A 22393-nucleotide genomic window follows, 5' to 3' on the forward strand; every position below is an offset into this window, starting at 1 on the left:
TTGCCCATACTCAGTATATTCCATATCGTGTGATATTCTGGAAAGGCCCGTCTCTTCAACATCTAGTTCTCTTAGCATCTCCTCTGAAGTATCATAAAACACTGCCTGGTGATGGGCAGTCCTAGCATTGAAGTCCCCTAGGATGATAATGTCACCGTCCCTAGAGAACTCCCATATGTCATCATCCAAAATAGAGAAAGGGGACTGTCCTCTGGGTGATGCATAAACTAATGTACTCGGGGGAAAGTAGCAAATAGCTACATAGAGGTATCTGCTTGTCTCTGCTTTCAGTCTCACCCACATGTACCTAGCCTGCTCGTCCCTGCGGGCTATATGTATCAGTGGCTGCATATCCTCTCTAAATAACACTGCCACTCCTCCCGAGCCCCGCCCTCTGTGCTCTGAGCGTGTCTCCTGTCTATAGGCTGTCTCCCACCTGTATCCGCTGATGTGAGGCATGGATTGCCCAGGGGCCTGGTGTGTCTCAGAGTAAAAGATGATGTCTCTTCCAATAAAGCTATCCTCAAAAGCCCCCACATCAAGACGCATAGATCCATTGCAGTTCCAAGCAGCTACTTTGAGTGTGGTCCCATAAGTCTCGCACCGTCATGTGGAGTGTCGCTCTAGTATCACCACTTTCCCGTCTCGGTAAAAAGCGATCTTGCCTTTTCCCCTTGCCGCTCTAATCTCCGGCATTACTTCCTGCATATGAGCAATCTGCGAGAGGGTGAGATCATCCCTGAGAAAGATGCCAGTCTCTTTGAGAGTTGGTCTTTTCTTCAGGAATGACTTCTTTGCTTCCATGGAGGGAAAATGGAGGATGAGTGCTCTTTCTTTTGAGGTTTCTCCATTGCTTCCATTTTTCTTTATGTTGCCCACTCTCCATGCCCTTGTGTGCGTCGGCTCAGGAATCCCCATCAAGGTTGTGAGTTCTTTTACTTCTTCGTCCACATTGCCTTTGTCGTTAAGACCGCAAATTCTCACATGTAAAGTGCGCACCCTTCTCCTTTGCTCCTCCTCTAGTGTCTGATTGATGATGTTGTTGGGTGTGGACGTGGGCGTTATCTCCTTGCCTTTTCCTTTCTTGGCCACCTTGATCCATTTCTCGGCTTCGTCCACCTTCTGTTGAGTTTTGGTAAGAACATCCTGCTCGAGTCGAGCCAAAAAAGCCCTCTTCTTTCGCCGCACCAAGCGTCGGAAGTCAATTTGTGACTGTCTGTGAGTGACGTCCCCCAACAACACCTCCCTATGAAGTCTGGCTCTAGTCTGGCGGCACTCCTCGTCATACCAGCTGTTCTGAGGCATGCTCCCTGATCGGCGGCTCTGCTTAGGTTGGGTGTGTGGGTAGGCTTCTGCTGCTGCCTCATGTAGTGTCTGTGTCAGTATAGTAGTTAGCTCCTCCAGAGGTCGCCCCGGGTCCTCAGTGCATAGGCGTCTGTAGATTCCGTCCATGTATACAGAATCCGTCTCCCGTGTGAATGTGTAGCGAGTAGGGGCTACTACTCGTGGCCTGTGTGCTACACTGAACTAGAAGGAGATGGTCATTGACACCAGAGCATGATCCACTGCCACCCCGACCGGTCCGGGCCCAACTGTGAGATCCTGGATACTGGAGATGAGATTCGGCTGTGCCATGACATAGTCCACTGTGCTGGCTCCATGTCTGTGTGGGAAGCATGTAAATCCTCCCGCTGCTAGAAATCTTTGTAGGCCGTTCAAGATGGCCAATCCATGTGCAATGCCCATGTCTATCAGGTGTCGCCCATACTCAGTATATTCCATATTGTGTGATATTCTGGAAAGGCCCGTCTCTTCAACATCTAGTTCTCTTAGCATCTCCTCTGAAGTATCATAAAACACTGCCTGGTGATGGGCAGTCCTAGCATTGAAGTCCCCTAGGATGATAATGTCACCGTCCCTAGAGAACTCCCATATGTCATCATCCAAAATAGAGAAAGGGGACTGTCCTCTGGGTGATGCATAAACTAATGTACTCGGGGGAAAGTAGCAAATAGCTACATAGAGGTATCTGCTTGTCTCTGCTTTCAGTCTCACCCACATGTACCTAGCCTGCTCGTCCCTGCGGGCTATATGTATCAGTGGCTGCATATCCTCTCTAAATAACACTGCCACTCCTCCCGAGCCCCGCCCTCTGTGCTCTGAGCGTGTCTCCTGTCTATAGGCTGTCTCCCACCTGTATCCGCTGATGTGAGGCATGGATTGCCCAGGGGCCTGGTGTGTCTCAGAGTAAAAGATGATGTCTCTTCCAATAAAGCTATCCTCAAAAGCCCCCACATCAAGACGCATAGATCCATTGCAGTTCCAGGCAGCTACTTTGAGTGTGGTCCCATAAGTCTCGCACCGTCATGTGGAGTGTCGCTCTAGTATCACCACTTTCCCGTCTCGGTAAAAAGCGATCTTGCCTTTTCCCCTTGCCGCTCTAATCTCCGGCATTACTTCCTGCATATGAGCAATCTGCGAGAGGGTGAGATCATCCCTGAGAAAGATGCCAGTCTCTTTGAGAGTTGGTCTTTTCTTCAGGAATGACTTCTTTGCTTCCATGGAGGGAAAATGGAGGATGAGTGCTCTTTCTTTTGAGGTTTCTCCACTGCTTCCATTTTTCTTTATGTTGCCCACTCTCCATGCCCTTGTGTGCGTCGGCTCAGGAATCCCCATCAAGGTTGTGAGTTCTTTTACTTCTTCGTCCACATTGCCTTTGTCGTTAAGACCGCAAATTCTCACATGTAAAGTGCGCACCCTTCTCCTTTGCTCCTCCTCTAGTGTCTGATTGATGATGTTGTTGGGTGTGGACGTGGGCGTTATCTCCTTGCCTTTTCCTTTCTTGGCCACCTTGATCCATTTCTCGGCTTCGTCCGCCTTCTGTTGAGTTTTGGTAAGAACATCCACCCAAGAAGTCGTCATTTCTTTGTGTTGCTCTTCTCTCTCTTTGATGGCCCGTACTTGTTCCTTAATCGTGTTGATTTCGTCGATTACTGAGGGTTGCAGTTCGCCCTCTTCCAGTGTGTTTCTTGATCGTGCTTCGGCGAGATCTTTCTTGAGTGACGCGATCTCTTCCTCGTTGGCCGTCACTTGGTCTTCCAGCGTGCTTATCTTGCTCTCTTGGATCAGCACGCGTCCTTCGAGTATGTTTATTGTGCCCCAGAGATTGCGGTTCAACTTGGTAACGGTCTCCGTCATTTCCTCTTTGCATTTTTGAATGGCATCCTCCAGGGGGTCGGCTTTATCGTTCATCTTCCTCATGCTTGATCGCCGTTCGCAAGGGAGTTAGATGACGTGTGCACCCACCCTAGTGTTGGGGTATAAAGCCCAATGTGGTCGCCCAGGTAAGTGGGCGGGCCGCCAGGTATGTACACATATTCTTTTGTAAAAACCTAATAAGAACTCACTATGCTCTACACATTACAGTAGAGAGAGTTCACCATATCGTCGTGCTCTTCTTCTCGCACTCTCTCTCGCGTCGCACTTCCGCTCGTACTCCTTCAACTGGTATCAGAGCTCAGATCGAGGCTAGGGGCAGCACTGCAGAAGGCTAGAGTCACCAGCTCAGATTGGAGTGAAATTCGATAGGCGAAGACACAGCCCCAAATCTCGTGGGCGAGCCCGAAGGGCTCGGTGTGCTCAGAATTTCATTATGAGGTCATCTCGGTCACCGTTCGGCTTCGACAAAGGTCTGTGCAGGCCATTTTTGACTACGTGGTCTCGACGGGTGCAGATCCGACTCTGCAAATTTGGGGTTTTTCGGCCTACGACTGCAGGTGCTGAGGATATCGACACTCCCAGAGTGTTGATTTGTGGCTGTCTACACATCGAAGGACGGCTCACAGTTCTTGGAGGTGTGTCACATACGACACGGGCGCATCTACACACAGACCGTAGGCGACATCCACTAGCTCATCAGGTAGCTTGTGTTTGCTGCTTGATATTCCAGATTTCATCCTGACATTGCAGGTACTTCCACATGGGATGTATTGTCAGAGATGATGTATGTCTGTTGAGGGTTTGCTGATTGTGAGTCACGCAGCAAACAACCGCCGCAGCGGTTACAACATACAGTGGGAAATTTGTGGATGTATGACTTTGTGGGAAGTCTATGTACTATCAGATTTACTGCAGCCTTTGTTGAGGGTCGAGTGAGGTTTTATTGAGCTGGGGGATTCTCGAATGTTGAGATCCTTTCGGTGATACAGGTCTTGGAGCGATCCCTCGAGCACCCTTAGATAGGCAGCTAGGATGTATTGACTGTGAGTTAGACAGTTGGGATTGCATCTTTGCTTTACTGCCGTTGAGGCATTGTTGCAGTCTATGCTTACAGGACAGCGACAGGATAGTCAGAGACAGTACAAGTGCAGGATAGGTTTACCCACAGTTTACAGTGTTAGAGAGACAGTGGTTTTTTGAGCTGTTTTTTGGTCTGTTTTTAGTACACCAGAGCCATTTTACAAAGGAGACTCTGCCGAAATTTATGCAGAATCTGAAGCTTTCTTGGTTCATTTGACAGGTTGATATTGGTTCAGAGGTCAGTTTACAGGGGAAACTCTGCCGAATTTTTCCCTGGAAAGTAAACCATTGTGAAGCGTAGCTACGGCTGGATCACAGGACACTGCTCTTTACAATATCAAGAAGCTGGATGGAACCAATTTCCCATTGTGGAAGAAGCAGATTTGGCACGTGTTGGTACAAAAGAAGCAGATAAAACCTATAAAGCTCAAGGGGATAAAACCAGAAGATATGGACGAAGATGAATGGAGCGAAATGGATGAATTGACACTTTCTACCATTATGCTGACTTGGGCAGAGAGCGTTTACTTCAATGTAGCACACGAGATTTCGGCTTATCAAGCATGGTTATAGCGGAGTGATCTTTATGAGAAGCAGAGTGCAGCTTCACAGGTATACTGGCTTAAGAAGCTTGTTGACTTGAAGATGAAAGAAGGGACACCTATGTCCAATCATCTGAATGAATTCAACACAATCTACAGTCAGTTGTCAGCTCAAGGTGTCAAGTTTGATGAACCTGTTAGAGCTATGTTCCTGTTGATCACATTGCTGGAAAGTTGGGACACTTTTCGCACAGCTTTGAGTAATTCTGCACCTCCAGATGGTTTGAACATAGCAGGTGTAGAAGGAAGTATGCTTACTGAAGAAACCAATAGAAAGACAATGGACAAGGGTAAAGGAACAGTCTTAGTTGTTAGGGGAAGGACGAAAGAAAAGTACAAAGGTGGAAAGAGGAATCAGTCTCGTAGCAAGTCCCGCAGTGCTAAAGGCCACAGTAACACGGAACGGGCGGAACGGGGGCATTTCGTTCCATAACGGCGTTCCGAGCAAGGCCGGTCGGAGAAACGGCTACGGGAACGGGCGGACGTTCCGGTTCCGGAACGTAACAGCGGAACGGTGTTCCAGCCGGGCGGAACGGGACGGAACGGCCGGACGGAACGTCTGGCGGCAGTTTTTAAAATTCAAATTTGGGTGGCAGTTTTTAAAATTCAAATTTGGGTGGCAGTTTTTAAATTTCAAAAACAGGCAGCAGTTTTTGGATTGCCCACTCATGGGATGGTTCACACTAGAGGTGTGTGTGTGTTTGGGGGGGGGGGGGGGGGGGGGGGGGGGGGGGGGGGGGTCTTCACTATTTTCTCCTATAAAAGCTAATGCACACCCCTCACAATTTCATAGCCCTCACTCTCCCGCATTGCTACTTGAGTCTTGAAGCGCCACTCTCTCCCTCTCACCCTCCCTCTCAAGCTTGAAGCTTGAAGCCACTCTCTCACACCCTCTCTCAAGCTTGAAGCTTCAAGCCTCTCTCACCCTCTCTCTCAAGCTCGAAGCCACAAGCTCTCAAGGTTGAAGCTTCATCCCTCTCGCAACTTGCAAGCTCCATTCCAATTTCCTTCATTGCATCCCTCTCTCAAGCTCCATCCCTCTCTCAACTTTCAAGCTCCATCCCTCCATCTCTCTCTTGAGTTTCAAGCCTCAAGTCTCAAGCGCCATCAACATGGCACAAGCTTCCGCATCAAATGAAGGTCCCTCGGTTGGTAAGAGAGGAAAGAAGAATGAGCCTTCATGGTGGGATGAGGTGCACTCCGAAGTCTTGGGCAAAGAAGGCGGTGCAAGATCATGGACGTGCAAACTATGTGGATTTCAACGCAAATCCGGGACAAGCAAGGTTCGAGCACATCTCCTTCACATCGTGGGGGAGCAAGTGAAACTTTGCATTAATGTGACGGCCGAGAAGAAGAAGGAGCTTGAGATCAAGGATGCCATCATAAGAGCCAAAGCAAATGATCGACCCAAGCGGAGAGCCATTGACCCCAATCACTTGGTTTTTCCTTCTTCTACCACTCATTCGCACGCTTCCGTTGGAGGTAGTAGTGCGGCGGCTCAATCATCATTTCAAACGAGCACTCCCTCTCATCCCACCCATCGTCAACAAACTCTAGATTCGTCATGGGATCCCAAAAAGAAGGAGGATGTGGATGCCGCCGTTGCCCGCTTTTTTTATCACGATCATATCCCTTTCATAAAGGCTCGGTAAGTTCCAAGTTCTCAATGCTCTTTCATATCATGACCATAACTAGTATGTTTGTTTTTTAATCTACATTGTCTTCTCTTTTGACCTTTGTGACATGTACATTGTATAGGTCGGACTACTTCAAGGCAATGTGCACAAGGATTGGGGATTACGGGCCACGCTACGTGCCACCCACTTCAGAGGCCCTCCGTACTACTCTTCTTGATAGAGAGAAGGCCGTTGTGGAGATGGCAGCCGTAAACATGAAGCGACAATGGGCCAAGTATGGAGTGACACTCATTGCAGATGGATGGAGCGACACAAGGAGGAGATCCATTCATGGGCTTGTGGCTTATTGCAAGGGAGAGATGTACTTTGCCCACTCACATGACGCCACAGAAACAGGGAAATCCGCCGATGTGCTTGCTGGAGAGTGGGCGTCTGCCATAGAGATCATTGGCCCAGAGATGGTGTTGCAGCTTGTCACGGATGGGGAGGCATCAAACAGGGCAGCCGGCGCCATTTTGGAGGGCATGTATCCCCGCATCAAAGTGTCATTTTGTATGGCACATTGTCTCAATAACCTTTTAAAGGATATAGGGCGCCTACCTTGGATTGAGCCTCTCATTACAAGTGCGTCCAAGATAGTGTCCTTCATCAACAATCACAATCTCCTTCGTGCTGCATTCTTGAAGCGGTCAGGAGGTAAGGTTCTCTTGAAGTATTGCGAGACCCGCTTTGCCTACAACTACCTAATGGTTCATCGCCTATGCGAATGTCAGAGTGCAGTGCGGCAGACCCTCATCAGTACGGAGTATACTTCCTCATCCTACGCAGGTTCAGTCGCAGGGATCTTATGTGCAAGCAAGTCAGAGGATCCCCAGTTTTGGGAGTCACTGAAGACTATAGACCAAATGGTACAGCCGGTACTCCACTTGCTTCGAGTAGTTGATGGCATGCAACCTTGCATTGGCAAGGTTTATGAGGCCATGGATCGCATGGTGGAGGCCCTCCAAACACTTGAGCCAAATGCAGATAGGTTTGAGGAGATTAGCTTGCTTTGTCAGAGCAGATGGGACGCCTATGCTTCCCCTTTCCATGGTGCGGCTTTTGTGCTGGATCCAGAGTTTCAAGGTGCAGGACAGGAGCATGATGGGGAGGTGACCAAGCAATGGAACGAGATCTTGACCATGTTTCACCCTGATCGAGAAGAGCGCCGCAAAATCAAGGATCAACTTGCTATGTACAGGGATATGCGAGGATCATTTGGGCTTGCCGATGCCCAAGTTGATCGCACCAAGATCTCCTCAGTTTTGTGGTGGCAGGACTATGGCTCAGATGGGCCAGAGCTTCAGAGACTAGCTATCCGCATCCTCAGCCAAGCGGTTAGCTCCTCTTGCTTGGAGCAATTGTGGAGTGTTTATAGCCACGTTGCATCCAGGAAGAGAAACCGACTTGCAGTGGAGAAAGCAAATGATCTTGTATTTGTGAGTGCAAACTTGCGTATGCTTTGCAAGTCGGCATCCAAAGTATCAGATCCCTTTCTACAGTGGGAGATGGAGGCAGAGGCGGAGATACTTGGGGAGGGTGGATCTACAGAGGTTTTACATGAAGTGGATGATGCGGACGAGCCTGTTGGGGATGAGGATTGGGATGATATCCATGATCTCCATGACACCACTACAGATTGGCAGGCTGGCTCTTCTGCCACTGGTCCTTGAGCCTTGGCCCTTGACATGTTTCCATTATGGCATTTTGGCATCTATGTATTGAGCTCTTGAGTCCATAGTGGCTAGTCTTTACTCTTGAGCCTCGACTCTTATCTTTTCTTAGTGCTTACCTTTTTGTAGTGCCTTGGCTGGCCTTATAAGCCACACTTGAATTTATACTATATAGTCATAGTCTTTTAAGTTTTTAATCCGTCTTTCTGTCTATTCAACTTTATTGAGCTCTTCAATCTTTGCACTTCCTAGATAATGTTATTTGTGATGCACTTAGTATGTTATGAGGTGTCTACAACCCCGGTAAATTGAATTTACATCCGCAACCACTAACGCGCATCGCGCACAAGCGACATGTTGAAACTTAAAACATGCTTGAACATGATTCTAATTGTCCAAGTAGGTGTTAGAAGCTTGGCTTATAGTTGTTTCCTAACTTATAGGCTGTTTTGAGGCTAATTTCAGCGTTTTTTGGTGGACCGTTCCGGCGTTCCCGTTCCGGTCCCCGCCTAACGTTCCGGTACCGTTTCGAAGCCCCCCGTTCCCGTTCCCCGTTCCCGTTCCAAGTAACTTTGCTAAAGGCAAGAGTGACATAGAATGCTACCATTGTGGCAAGAAGGGTCACATGAAAAGAGACTGCAGAGAATGGAAAGCAGAAAAAGGCAAAGAGAAAGCTGAAGACCATGGTGAGAAGAACAAGTTCTCAGTGAAGATTCAAGAAATAAATGTGACAAACACTGTTGCAGAGGATGACAGTCTAGTGTGAGGAGACATCTACTTCTTGAAGAATACAATGGACTCAGCTCTTCTTACAGCATCTGATGGAAATGCACTGAGTGACTGGATTATAGACTCAAGGGCATCACTTCATGTGTCTCCAAACAAGGAGTGGTTTACTTCTTATGTGACCACTAACGATCATGTTCGGCTAGGCAATGGGCAGACATGTGAGATCTTAGGTGTTGGAGATGTTCAATTGAAGTTTCAGAATGGCTCTTCTTTCACGCTGAAGAATGTGAGACATGTTCCCGCAATTACAAAGAGCTTGATCAGCACAGGTTTATTTGATGATGCTGGCTACGTCACCACTTTTGGACAGAACATGTAGAAGATATCCAAGGGTTCTATGACAGTAGCACATGGAGTAAAGTCTGGAGGACTTTACATGATTTATGTATCAAATGTCTCTAAAAATGTAATCAATGTAACCGAGCAGCCGAACGTTTCTTTGTGGCATAGCCGGTTAGGACATATGTCCAAGAAGGGAATGGAAATCTTGTCTCGTTCTGGTTATTTGCCTGGCTTTTCATTTAATGATTTTGAATTCTGTGAACATTGTCTGTACGGTAAGCAAACACAGCAGCCACATAAGCATAGAAGCAGTAGAAGAGATACACAATTGGCACTTGTTCATAGTGATTTGTGTGGACCTATGCCTAACCTATTTCTAGGGGGAGCTTCTTACTTTATGACATTTATAGACGATTACTCGAGGAAAGTATGGGTTTCCTTTCTCAAGCACAAGGATGAAGCGTTTAGTGTTTTCAAAACGTTTGTGACACTTGTGGAGAATCAGAGTGGCAAGAAGCTTAAATGCTTACGCACTGACAATGGTGGAGAGTATGTTTCAAAGGCCTTTCAGGACTTTTGTGAGTCAAAAGGTATAAAACGTGAACTTACTGTTCCTTACAATCCTCCTCAAAATGGTGTTGCTGAGAGGATGAATAGGACCATACAAGAGAAGGTCAGAAGTATGTTGTCTAATGCACGGCTGTCAAATGGGTTTTGGGCTGAAGCTGTATCAACAGCTGTTCATCTTGTAAATAGATCTCCTAGCAAGGTTTTGCAGAAGGATTCAGTGCCAGAGATGGTATGGTCAGGCAAAATGCCCTCATACAAGCATCTCAGAGTCTTTGGGTGTGAGGCATATACTCACGTTCCAAAGGAATTTAGGAACAAACTTGAGCCAAAGAGTAGAAAGTGCATCTTTTTAGGCTATGGTAATTCTGGTGAGATGGGGTACAAACTTTGGGATCCCGAATCCAGAAAGGTTGTCCGCAGCAATGATGTTCACTTTAATGAATCCAAATATCATTCTAAACCAGAAAGGGTTGAGGAGATTAGAAGAGTTGTCTTCCAAGAAGATGGACCTGCACGTGCAAGACAAAATGTCAGGGCTCAAGAGGAGCAAGGACAGGACAGAGTGGAACCACAGGTTGTGGCTGAGCCTGAGCCACCTATTGTGCGTAGATCTGGACGTGTCACGCGACCTCCTGATAGGTTTGTTCCATCTATGAACTATGTCATGTTGACTGATTGCAATGAGCCTTCATGTTACAAGGAAGCAGTGCAAATGAAGGACTCCGGGAATTGGCAATTGGCCATGCAATCAGAGATGACAGCTCTGCATGAAAACCAGACATGGAAGCTAGTTAAATTACCACGGGGCAAAAAGGCTCTACCCTGTAAATGGGTTTATAGGTATAAGATCACCGCTCATGATAGTTAGCCAAAGTACAAAGCAAGGCTTGTTGCCAAGGGCTTTAAGCAAGAACAAGGCATTGACTTTGATGAAGTCTTCTCTCTGGTGGTCAAGATGACTACATTGAGATGCTTTCTTGCATTGGTTGCCATATTAGATTTGGTGTTGCACCAAATGGATGTCAGACAACGTTCTTGCATGGTGATTTAGATGTGGAAATTTACATGCAGCAGCCAGAAGGGTTTGTTGAGAAAGGCAAGGAAGATTGGGTATGCCAGTTGTTAAAGAGTCTTTATGGCTTAAAACAATCACTGAGGGCATGGTACCATAAATTCCACAAGTTTATGCTTTCTCTAGGCTACAAACGTAGTGAGTTCGATCACTGTCTATATACAAAGAAGGCTAAGGATGGTAGTTGGCTGATCCTTATTTTGTATGTGGATGACATGTTGATTGCTGGCAAGCACTTGGAATAAATTTCAGCTTTGAAGTCAAAGATGGCAAAATCGTTTGACATGAAAGACATGGGTGAGGCAAGTCATATACTTGGTATGCGCATTGAGAGAGACAGATCAAAGAAGTTGATTTGGTTATCTCAAACACAGTATATTGACAAGGTTTTGCAACGTTTCAATATGGAGAAGGGAAAGACACTGAGTGTTCCATTGCCACCATATGTGAAACTTAGCAAACAAGATTGTCCTGTGTCTGAGGAAGAACAGGCTGAAATGGATAAGATTCCATATGCGTCTGCAGTGGGTAGTTTGATGTATGCAATGATTGCTACTCGCCTAGACATTGCATTTGCAGTGGGAGTAGTAAGTCGATACATGTCAAACCCAGGCAAGAAACATTGGGAGGCAGTGAAAGGAATATTGAGATACCTGAAAGCTACAAAGAGTATGCGTATATGCTATGGGAGTCAGGAGCTAAGTGTAAAGGGTTTTACAGACTCAGATTATGCAGGTGACTTAGACAACCGAAGGTCTACGTCAGGGTATGTCTTTACATTGGCTGGTGGAGCAGTATCATGGCGTTCTAGATTACAAGATTGTGTTACTCAGTCTACTACAGAGGCTGAATATGTTGCAGCATCAGAGGCATGCAAAGAATCAATTTGGCTTAATCGACTAGTAACAGATTTGGGAATCAAAGAAGAGATGCCTGTGTTATATTGTGATAGTCAAAGTGCTATACAATTGGCTCGCAATCCAGTTTATCACTCAAAGACAAAGCATGTGGATGTGAAGTATCATTTCATCAAGGAAATGCTCTAGGATAAGCAACTTCAGCTTGTCAAAGTTCACACCACAGAAAATCCTGCTGATCTACTTACGAAAGGACTTCCCTCAGAGAGCTTTGCGCATTTTCGCAAGCAGTTAGGTGTAGGGTAGTACATCACTTCTCTACATCTCTTGTATATTAGCTTGTATAGTAGCTTCTCTCACACTAAGTACCACATTGGACTTTAAGTGGGAGGTTGTTGGGGTATAAAGCCCCATGTGGTCGCCCAGGTAAGTGGGCGGGCCGCCAGGTATGTACACATATTCTTTTGTAAAAACCTAATAAGAACTCACTATGCTCTACACATTACAGTAGAGAGAGTTCACCATATCGTCGTGCTCTTCTTCTCGCACTCTCTCTCGCGTCGCACTTCCGCTCGTACTCCTTCACCTAGCAGCGGGTGCGGCAGCTGAGCGAGTGGGGGGGTCGTCCGCAAGGGGGTCACTAGGTGTGCGTGTGCACCCACATTAGCGACGGGCGCGGCGGGTGGTGGAGCGTGAGGCGGTAGTGGCCCGGGGGGGGGGGGGGGGGGGGTTTAAGGTATGGTAGAGAGAGTTGGGGAGGGGGCGGGGAGGGGTTCAAAAAAAAAAAAAAAAAAAGACTTCCTACGCGTAGAAGGTCATCCTACGTTTAAAAGAGAAAAAAAGGGGGCATGCTACGCGTAGTAGAGGCGGAGACATGCTACGCACAGAAGAAAAAAGGGGGGGGGGCGTCCGGCTGGGCTGCAGGCGGGCACAGTAGCGCGGGGGCTTCCGATGGGAGCAGCGTGCAGGAGCGTGGGTGCAGAGGCAGCGGGCGGGGGAGAGAGAGAGAGAGAGAGAGAGAGAGAGAGAGAGAGAGAGAGAGAGAGAGAGAGAGAGAGAGAGAGAGAGTTTTAAAGTTTAAACGCCTTCCCAGGAGACCTCTACTTCTCAAAGAGCTATCCGAGTCTTGAACAGAAGTTGTTTCGGGAGGGAAGACATGAGAGAGAGAGAGAGAGAGAGAGAGAGAGAGAGAGAGAGAGAGAGAAATTTTTTTACCTTTAAAATATTTATCAATTTTTTTTTCTGTCCTGAGGAAATCCTCGTTGTGGGGACTCTGGATTTTTAGTGTATGTTGGGCAAGTAAATAGCAGTAGATAAGCTGGAAACTTCACTCTGGCTGCTGGGGCAGTATCATGCAACATTGTAGAACGTTGGTTTTGTGTTTGTCTGGACTGGCAAGAAAGTTGAGGTTACTATTACACAGGCATGCATTGCTGGAATTCATGTGAAATGTGCTCACTGGCTGGCTCATGTTTCATTGGTGAATCTGCTTGTTGTCTTGCAGAGGAAGAGGATTGCAAAATAATTGAAGCTCGAGCAATACATGGAAATAAATGGGCTTCTATTGCAAGAATGCTACCTGGGCGCACAGACAATGCGATCAAGAACCACTGGAATTCTACCTTACGTAGAAAGTTTCTTGGTGATGAAAAAATATTCAAGGATTTTTCTTCAGATGGTTCGGATAAGGGCAAAGATGATGTCAGTGATACAGGCAAGAGTAGATTTGCTTTTGACGAAACAGGCTCGGATGGTGGTACTAATGACCCCATTAAACATGGGGATTGTGTCAGTGCTGTGGTTACAAAGGAAACCTTCCATGAGCTAGAGTCACAAAACCAAGCAAAAGCACAGGTTCATGTGCCTTTCAAAGTTGTCTCAATCGAAAACAAATCAGAGCTGGAGTCCTGCCCTTCAATTATAAGGCCAATTCCTAGACCTAGTGCCTTCAGTACCTACAATTCAAATGCTGCAAACAGGAGCAAAGTTGCTTCTTTGCATGTGCAACATCTGCCGTCTGGTCAGGCAAACACTAGCACTCAATCTGCCTCAATGCCTCTCACCAGCCACCCAACGTTTGAAGCAGATTGGGCGTACCTCACAGCACGAGGTGAACCGATGCTCACAAACCCCCGAGTATTTGGAAACATTGCAACCAGATGTGGACTAGGATGCTGTTCAATGTCATCTGGTGAGAATTCTGTCTCTCCTAAAACTCCCTTTCTAGGACCAGAATATAGAGAGTATTCTGAGGAGCTATATGAAGGCAGCTCCCTACAAGGCAGCTGCAGTGATTGGGATGTTATACCAAGAGAACATACAAGACGGCAAAGTAGTATGACCTTCTCAGAAATGTCTACATCTCTAGCTGTTAAGAATGTGATTCTGCAAATGCTATTACCGGCTCTCAAGGCCCAAGGTCAGCATTTCAATGAAAACCAACTTTGTGAAGCTGTAGAAGCGGAACAGAATGACTTGGTTGGAATGATGCGAGATATGATTGCAAGGGAGATTTCTCGCCATACCATGGGAGCTGTGGACAGCCATCAACAACAAGCAGCAAGCAAAATGCAGTTTCATTCTAATAGATGACGTCTCTGCATAAGTTAAAGGAGCCCTCTCCAATTGGTGGATTGATGCTCATGAGATAAGTTTTTCCATTGGGCTCTCCCTCTGCGGTATCATTTAGCATCGATTTGTCGGGTTTGAATCACGCATTCAAGCTCTATTGAGTTTGCTTGCTTGCTTCGCTTGCACAATTTTGAGTCACATAGTGAAATAATGTTTTAGCATTAAACAGGCGATTGTCCTATTGGTCCTGATGATGGAAAAATATGGACCAAGCCATCCAAGGGAAGTGCTATTAGTTGCAACTTGCGCGCCTCTTTTGTACAAGCGGTATATAGTCAACACATGTTGAGCTATCGAATAATGGCAAGTTTGATGAAGTAGGAAATTATAAAAAAATTTCAGCAATGAATGCAAGACGCTTCTCAGAGTATAATTGTGATGTTAAGTGCAGTTATCCATTTCTTTTCTCTCAACGGAAAGACTTGTCAAGGAGAAGCAGGAAATGGATGAAAGGTCATGTCTGACTTGACTTATGACAGCCAAGTCTAACCAGATAACAGTTGACAATAAAGGGCTTACTGATTAGGTTGAAGCCTTTCTTTTTTGGAAGTCACTATGCTGTGTTCCCTCGATACACCGACTTAATTGCTGACCTCTTATGTGGTGCTTGCACAGATCCTTTTTCCAGGGCGTTTTACTGCATTGTTATGCCGGCAGCAGTTATGCACATGAGTGCAATACAGAGAGTCTTTGTCAACCTCTGAAATGAGGCTAGGCAAACTTCACAAGCTTTAACTCACATGAATTTGCCGTGTAAAAACACCACACCACACGGTTTTGCTCTCGCTCGCTCTCTCTCTCTCTCTCTCTCGGGATAGTGCAAACGACGTTAAAATTCTCTTCTTCTCTCTCTCTCTCTCTCTCTCTCTCTCTCTCTCTTCCCCCCTGCCGCATAGGCCTTGGGAGGCGTTTGCAAATAGTGCTTGGGGCCGCCCTTGGAATGGTACAAAGGCTCATGCAAGTAGGATAATCCCTTGTACCCATTGTTAGGTGTGCATAGCCTGGAGCCAAAGGATTGGGTAGGAGTTGAACTGCAGAGCATGAACAACGAGGAAGCAATGAAGAGAGAAAGGATCCACTATACTAAGCCAAAGGTTACATATTTAAAGAAATAAAAGTATTCAACCACTATAATTGCATGTGTGTTTTTTTTTTAATTTACCAAAGAGAGCAGACTTGTATTAGAGAGACTTTGAAAAAATTACATCCATGGACCCCAGGAGGGGCGAGGGAATATACAAGAGGTTACAGAGTAGGGGCCAAAACAAAAAAAACAAGGGTAACACAATCAGTTGCGATCAAGCTCACGAGCTAATGCTCAAAATTGAGCACCGAATATTGGGTTTCTATTGTATTGCATGTATTTCTAGCCACTAACTCGGATGCATGATTTAAGGGCCAAGTTTCATACTGGTGTACGCTTGATTATTCAACACCCATTGAACCATAGCTAATTCAACATGAGTAGCCATTTGCCAAAATTAAATGATGTGGGAAGCAGGTTGGACCTCCCAACTGTTTGGCAACTCTACCTTCCCAAATCCCTAATTTTCTGTGTTATCTAGCAATCTCAGCCTTTAGGTCGTGCAAGCATCGGTAGATTATTTCCATATGAGCGTTAAGAAGGGCGTTTTGAAGCTTTCTTGGCAAGGTTTATCCAATGGACTACAGGATTCGTACATACCATGGAAAATGTATGTGGTAGATAGCATACGCTTGTCTTGTTGGTCGGTAGCCAGCTAGCTCACCTTTCTTTTGAGACCTACTGGCTTTGCATTTGGATGTACAAGATTGGAAAATTGGATTAAAGAGGTCCTTAATGAGTGACAGCAGAGATTAGAATATCACCTTTTTATTGCTATCACCATGACCAGTCTCTTCCATAATGACTTTGCACGAAATACATTCTGGGTTCTATCCATTAAGGTGTGGTTAGCAAAATTTATAGTGCTTGCATGTGGACTAGGATGACCTATGCAAAAATCAATAGTCCTTTTAAGTACTATTTTGTACCTTAACTAGTACTATTGGGTCAATGTGAGATCAACATAGGTTTTTGAAGAATTGCTACTCGATATACTTTTTTGGTCGATAATATTGAAATTCATGAAAGACGCTTGGATAGGGGGAGCAACACTTCTAGTTACGTTGGAAAGAGCCCTTCAAATGACATGGAGTATATACATGAGAAATTGGTACCCTTGCTAGGCATATGAGCCGTCGTGGTTGCTTGTCTCCAGTTGTTTTTTATGTAAAAGAGAGCCCAACATTTCCAAAGAACAATGTTAAACTTTGGGTACATTTGCTTGTAGCTAATCTTTAGGCTCTTGCATACTGGAACATGCCCAACCTTTGCATGTAATTGCAGGAAGTGTCATTGGGATTATTTGGCGAGCGTAAGGACGCCTGTAAAACGCGGGGACTGTATGGATGGCCACAAAACTTGGAATTGCTTCGGGACCGCGGAACTGCTTTTGGGCACTGTTTTTTCCCTAAGGCTTTTTGGGAGTTAGAGTTTTTCATGTACTACTTCGAACACGTATTATTCAGTTTAGTCTGCGGACTACTTTCATCACAAAACTCACTAAGATTGGCACAATTTTGAAATTCTTTTGAGTGAGCAATGGAGGTACTCCCCCTATTTTAGCATCTTAGCATTTTGAAAGAAAAGAAGATGTGTGATGTTTCTCACATCATCCCTTCCAATGTGTTGTCGTCTTTGGTTAAGCTCAATAAATAACAACTCCAACAATAATAAGCCCCGAATACGAGCAAGATGCAGGAGGAAACTTCTGCAGAAACTCCTCTCTCTCTTTCTCTCTTTTCTGTGTCTCACTTCTCGAAGTACACAGATATAAATTGCAGCCAGCTGCTCCGTAACGTGGGGTGCCTTTTTGTAAACGTTCGAAGCGAGTACAATAAATTTGTAATATCATTCCAACCGTTCAACAAGTCGTTGTAGTATAGTGGTGAGTATACCCGCCTGTCACGCGGGTGACCCGGGTTCGATCCCCGGCAGCGGCGTTTTTTGTTTTGACCTTCAAGGTCGTGCTATATATCTCAGAATTGGGGCGGTCTCGATGGGTCCGAGTTAACTTTTTACGTCCCGAGTTCAATATTGTTTGGGAGCAACAAAATGCATGCGGGTTTGGGGGCGCTGCGGCGGGTTTTGGTTGGCGTCAAACATCGTGGCCGATTCCTCAAGAACGCACCCACTATCAATCCCACATCCCAAGGTTCATTAAAGACCCCATGGGAGATGGTGTTATGGGACTAGGCCACTATTTCGTCTGGTTTCTCTTGCATCTTTTTGCTAACAGCAAAGCAACATGCCCATCAGCATTTCTCTTTGATTGGAGGTATCAAAGATTTGCCAAGAAAGATCATAGATTAGTGATTGTCATAACATGTATCTTTTCTGGGGTCTTTGACCTCGAGACATTCATACAATAGAAATCTTAGAACATGAGGGAGGATTAAGAACAAATTTTTGCATGCTTTTTTTCTAGATTTTACCTTCATGTAAGGGCCTCATTTGTTTCGTATTTTTGTTTTAAAATAGCATTTTTACTTTGCAAATTGAGTCTCTTAATTTAAGGGCCTCGTGACTTCAATTTCAATGTTATGCTTTAAAATGCCAATGCCTTCTTCTTGCTTTTGTCTTTTGAGAGAGAGAGAGGGAGAGAGCAACCAATCTTTTCACACAGTGGTCTTCAGGCTTGTGGTACAATGCTTTTATGTGAAGCACTTAACAATAGAACATGTCATTAATCCAAATAGTCAATGCATGAAGCAATTGCTCCAATGGTATACTCAAGCCAAAAAGAAATTACCTTGTTCATTTACATAGACAAACTTAAGCGAGAAACCCATGCGGGCTTTGAGTTACTTTGAACCAGATGAAAATTTGAACTCATTCTCTTAATCAACCGGAACTTCCATCATGTTTGAAAAGATTGATCTCTATAAACCAGCAAAAGTTGAAAGGGAACTCGTCATGACCTGATGTAAAGAGCTTATGGCACACTCACTCCTTCAACAAGTGTGTGCACACACACACATACACATGCTTGCGTGCACACATTCTCAAACACAATTTGAAAGAAATTCTTAAAAGAAGTAGAAAATCAATAAAAGTCATTGTTGACTGCATTTGAAGTATGTTATGGAAGCAATCATCAACATTTAATCTTTATTTGTTATCTCAAAGACTTCTCCTTTCCTCAAGACAATGATTTGAGAAATCATTCGATCCCTTGGGCTACACACAACTTAAGCCAGACAACTCTAGAAGATAGAGGCTAATCGGATATGTCTTAACCACAGAAAAATTCCATTTAAGGGGTACTGAACCCGCATCAATGTCTTCTTCAACAATGCCATGCTGTGTTAGCTCTTTTTCCTACCCAAGAATGCATTCGGCTTGTGAACAAGGCCATGAAAAAATGGAATATTACAGATGCATGCTATCTATCCTCTTTGCCACACACAATCCGACCATGATTCCAAAGGTTTTAATTCTTCCAAATGGAGTTCTTCCTGATGATGACGAACAGGAAAAATGTGCGTGCCACCCATATTGCATATGAGACCTCAAATCTCCAATCCATGGAGCCCTTCACGCCAAGACACCTAGTAGGGAGTCTATCGACGTACTGTACACAGCAGCTTTATCCAGAAGTTGACTCTGTAAAAAAAAACGATAACAATCATGAGATTGTTCATGATTGTTTGTGCCACCTTCTAAAATTTGTGTGATGCTCATTGAAGAATCTTGCCTGAATGAAATCTGTAAGACTCCCTGGAGCCTGTTTCAAGAGGGGTGGAAAAAAAATCAATGCCAGGTTGTCCAAAAATGCATTAAGATTTGAATTTTTCACCATTAGCATGGGGAAGGCAATAGGAGAACTTTATACATATCTGCGTATTTACAACTGGACTTGCTATACACATGACACTTACAAGGGGCCATACAATGGGAACAACTCCCCGAATAGAGAACACACATTGAATGCGGCCTCGAACCTTGGGGTTACATCACGAAGGCTCAACCACCTGAGCTACGCTCTTTGGGTGAAAAGAAAAAAGGATCACTAAAGACATGAGACATCTGACAAGGTTTGATTTTCAGCATCCCTGCATGTCCTTAATTTTTCACTGGTGACGTTAGTGCCATAAAGCCTATTCAAGCAACAACACCATCCTCGACGCATCAATTCCATCTGCTCGGAACCTGGCCAGGTAATGCCATCATGTATGTTTCGCACACACTACACGTTAAGGTCTTGCTACAAGACTTAGTTTGAATAGCTTGCACACAAAAAGAAACAGAGAGCAAAAAACAAGAAAACAGTCCTCTCCCTTCGTTTGCTATGGACAACTGTTTGTAAGGTTGATATAAAATAATCACCTTCAAGGTAAAATGCTCCCAAGACTCTTCTTGCTGATAATGAGGCTCATTTGTTCCATCCCAGTGCACTGGACTTTGAATGTGACCAACAGGCTGAATCAAATGAACACTGTCTGCTCATAAACAGCAGAAATTTTCTCAAAGTTAGCATCCAAATTTGTCCATCGAAACTCTTTAAGATCCTATCATTATGCCTGCATACTTGTCGTAAAAGCCTCTTTCCAGGACCCACGATATCGCCAAGAAGGGGGTGACTGTTCACTAGAAATCCCATTCTCATCACAGATTCTGCAAGGAGACATTCAAAACCATTAGTTAGAGATTTATTGTTTGTATGAAGTTTCAGCATGGCTAATGTTTGAAACTTACTCTAGAACAAGCTTTCTAACAACCCCTGGTAACACTCCCTTCAAAGGAGCAGTCTGCAACATGAGACCATTCCAATTTTGGTCTTGATTCACGGATAGCTCTGCCTCAGCACTTGTTCTCTATTGAGGCATAAAGGTGACCATCAGGAGCAGTTTACCATGTAAAAACACGAAGTGAAGCACTTGTCTTTCTACTTCACGCTCAAGGGAAGTTTGCTCAGACGTACCCGAGAAACCACCACAAAAAAATTTGTAATCATTCCCTCTAGAAGTAAGTCACCATCATTTGATAAGATCACTTCAGTAACATCTTTAGGCCTGGTCTTCTCAAGGGCCTGTCGAGTTCTATGATGTTCAGAGAAAAGGAGTTAATTATCAGCTATTTACCATATGGACAAATCTTTCATAGATGATTTTTTACCTTATCCAATCTGTATGCTTTGCATTGGGAAGAAAGCGGCCAAGCCCCATAATAGCAACTCGAATAGCCTTTCTTGCATCACTCTCTGGATGTATTGGCATGCATCTTGAAATATGTATATAAACATCAAAGCCTTCTTGATCCTGCTGCAATAAAGTCAGATTAATAATGAGCATTTCTATTAGTGACGTAAGTAGAAGGGAAAACACTCAATGCAGCTGTAAAAATAGTTTGAAGAGAAGTTTTAAAAAAGTAAGCAAAAATGCAAGGTGGTTGACTTTATGAAAGTGCACGTGTGCAGAAGCGTGAGAGAGGAGAGAGAGAGACAGAAGACACAAACGCAAGATATGGTGAAGAGGGGGATGATCAGCCCCCCATGACTACCATGAGCAGAAGACCCAATACACAATGATCATAGTGTATGGAAGTGGGTACCCCCCTGGCCCCATAAATAGGTGCACAAGGGGAGGTAGGGCAAGGCCTGATAAAAATCCCCACGACCCAACAAAAAAATGATAAATGGAAATATATGTGGGCGCCCAGACAAAAGTGGGCGGCCGGCCCCAAACTCGGGCAGCCGGACCAGGTAAAACCTAGACTATGGATGGCCAGCCCGGAGACATACTAGCCGTACAAGTATGCCCTAGACCTGTGAAGCAGCAGAGTGGTGTAAGTCTAACACCCCCTCGCAGCACCTGATGCTGAACAAACCGCATGAAGCCAAAGATGTGGGGCAAATGATGAAGATGTCTTCTGCGATGTCCACTAAAGGACAATACTCCGGCGAACGCCGCGAGTGTAGCAACAATCAGGGGTGTCCCGGCCGCCAAGAAATCTCCATGGTAAAGTGCTATCACGAGCAATGTAGTAAACTGCTGTACTCCGTCGATAGAGGGTGAAGATACTGTGTGAAGGTCCCGAACTGAGTGTGAAAACAACTCCTTGTCGTAAAAGAAGTGCCAATACACCTGCAAGTGTCCTGCCCAATAGGATCTGTGGTGTCTGTAGTCAAACCGTTTGGAGAAAATGGAGAAGCCCAGGAACTGTCATGAGAATGCACGGAAGCCTGTCAATGCATGAACCTGCAACCCAGTGTGGCCAGGTGGCTAAGCTATGAAAAACTCCACGAAGGCCAGACGTAGAAATCTGCGCTGTAAACTCCTCCGAATCAAGGAAAGCCAGACTAAACAGTCTGCACTGTAGAAGCTACCATAAGCTGCAACAGTCACTAGGAGACCGCACGGACCACCACCGGATGGTGTCCTGTCAGTAGGTAGCGTGATCCAAGATGAGGGGAAAGCGAGACTCACTAGTCAGCGTTGTGAAGATCCTCTGAGAAGAGGAAAGGCCAGACCAATTTGTCTACGCTGTCTTGCCTGTATCTCCTGCCTCCAATCATCCGATGCCCGAGGGGAAGTGCCCCACGACCCAACAGAAAAATGATATATGGAAATATATGAGGGCGCCCGAACAAGGTGGGCGGCCGGCCCCAAACTCGGGCTGCAGCAGTCACTGAGAGACCGCACGGACCACCACCGGATGGTGTCCTGTTAGTAGGTAGTGTAATCCAAGATGAGGGGAAAGCCAGACTCAACAATTTGCGTTGTGAAGGGCCTTTGAGAAAAGGTGTGGTCAGACAAAGCTGTCTGCACTATAATCATCTTGTATGAAGAAGGGAAGCCAGACTGAGAAGTCTGCGCTGTGAAGATTCTCTGAGAAGAGGAAAGGCCATACCAATTTGTC

The 22393-nt window shown here is 45.4% G+C and overlaps 3 protein-coding genes and 1 non-coding gene across 11 annotated transcripts in view; 3 read left to right on the forward strand and 1 right to left on the reverse strand.

Moving 5' to 3' along the window:
- LOC147455661 (transcription factor MYB1-like) overlaps positions 1 to 15289 on the forward strand; it is a 55636-nt gene extending 40347 nt beyond the window's left edge. The window contains exon 2 of the mRNA XM_086514393.1: positions 13325 to 15289. Coding sequence (XP_086370519.1) covers positions 13325 to 14412 — 1088 coding nt within the window. The 3' untranslated portion in view covers positions 14413 to 15289. The remainder of the gene's footprint in view (positions 1 to 13324) is intronic.
- LOC147455662 (uncharacterized) lies at positions 6354 to 9006 on the forward strand. Its single transcript, XM_086515301.1, has one exon. The coding sequence runs from the start codon at positions 6679 to 6681 to the stop codon at positions 8248 to 8250; it is 1572 nt and encodes a 523-aa protein (XP_086371427.1). The 5' UTR covers positions 6354 to 6678; the 3' UTR covers positions 8251 to 9006.
- A 2114-nt stretch (positions 15290 to 17403) lies between the features above and the next one.
- Positions 17404 to 17475, forward strand: TRNAD-GUC (transfer RNA aspartic acid (anticodon GUC)). Its single transcript has one exon. It is a non-coding gene; the product is annotated as a tRNA-Asp (tRNA).
- A 1098-nt stretch (positions 17476 to 18573) lies between these two features.
- Positions 18574 to 22393, reverse strand: part of LOC147455664 (D-aminoacid aminotransferase-like PLP-dependent enzymes superfamily protein) — a 55255-nt gene continuing 51435 nt past the window's right edge. For 6 of the 8 annotated variants that reach the window (XM_086514398.1, XM_086514399.1, XM_086514397.1 and 3 more), the window contains 7 exons: positions 20651 to 20796; positions 20457 to 20574; positions 20231 to 20349; positions 20064 to 20149; positions 19862 to 19974; positions 19230 to 19259; positions 18574 to 19138 (listed from right to left, as the gene is read on the reverse strand). In XM_086514398.1, coding sequence (XP_086370524.1) covers positions 19070 to 19138; positions 19230 to 19259; positions 19862 to 19974; positions 20064 to 20149; positions 20231 to 20349; positions 20457 to 20574; positions 20651 to 20796 — 681 coding nt within the window. In that variant the 3' untranslated portion in view covers positions 18574 to 19069. Of the gene's footprint in view, positions 19139 to 19229; positions 19260 to 19307; positions 19685 to 19861; positions 19975 to 20063; positions 20150 to 20230; positions 20350 to 20456; positions 20575 to 20650; positions 20797 to 22393 lie in introns of those variants that run through there. The other 2 variants (XM_086514400.1, XM_086514401.1) reach the window with 2 other exon arrangements.

Source organism: Adiantum capillus-veneris, chromosome 6 (genome assembly GCF_014529385.1).
Source record: "Adiantum capillus-veneris isolate H3 chromosome 6, ASM1452938v2, whole genome shotgun sequence".
Taxonomy (NCBI): domain Eukaryota; kingdom Viridiplantae; phylum Streptophyta; class Polypodiopsida; order Polypodiales; family Pteridaceae; genus Adiantum; species Adiantum capillus-veneris.

Bases quoted from the DNA above. Each gene is read 5' to 3' on its own strand.
- LOC147455662 (XM_086515301.1), top strand. From the start codon at position 6,679: ATGTGCACAAGGATTGGGGATTACGGGCCACGCTACGTGCCACCCACT.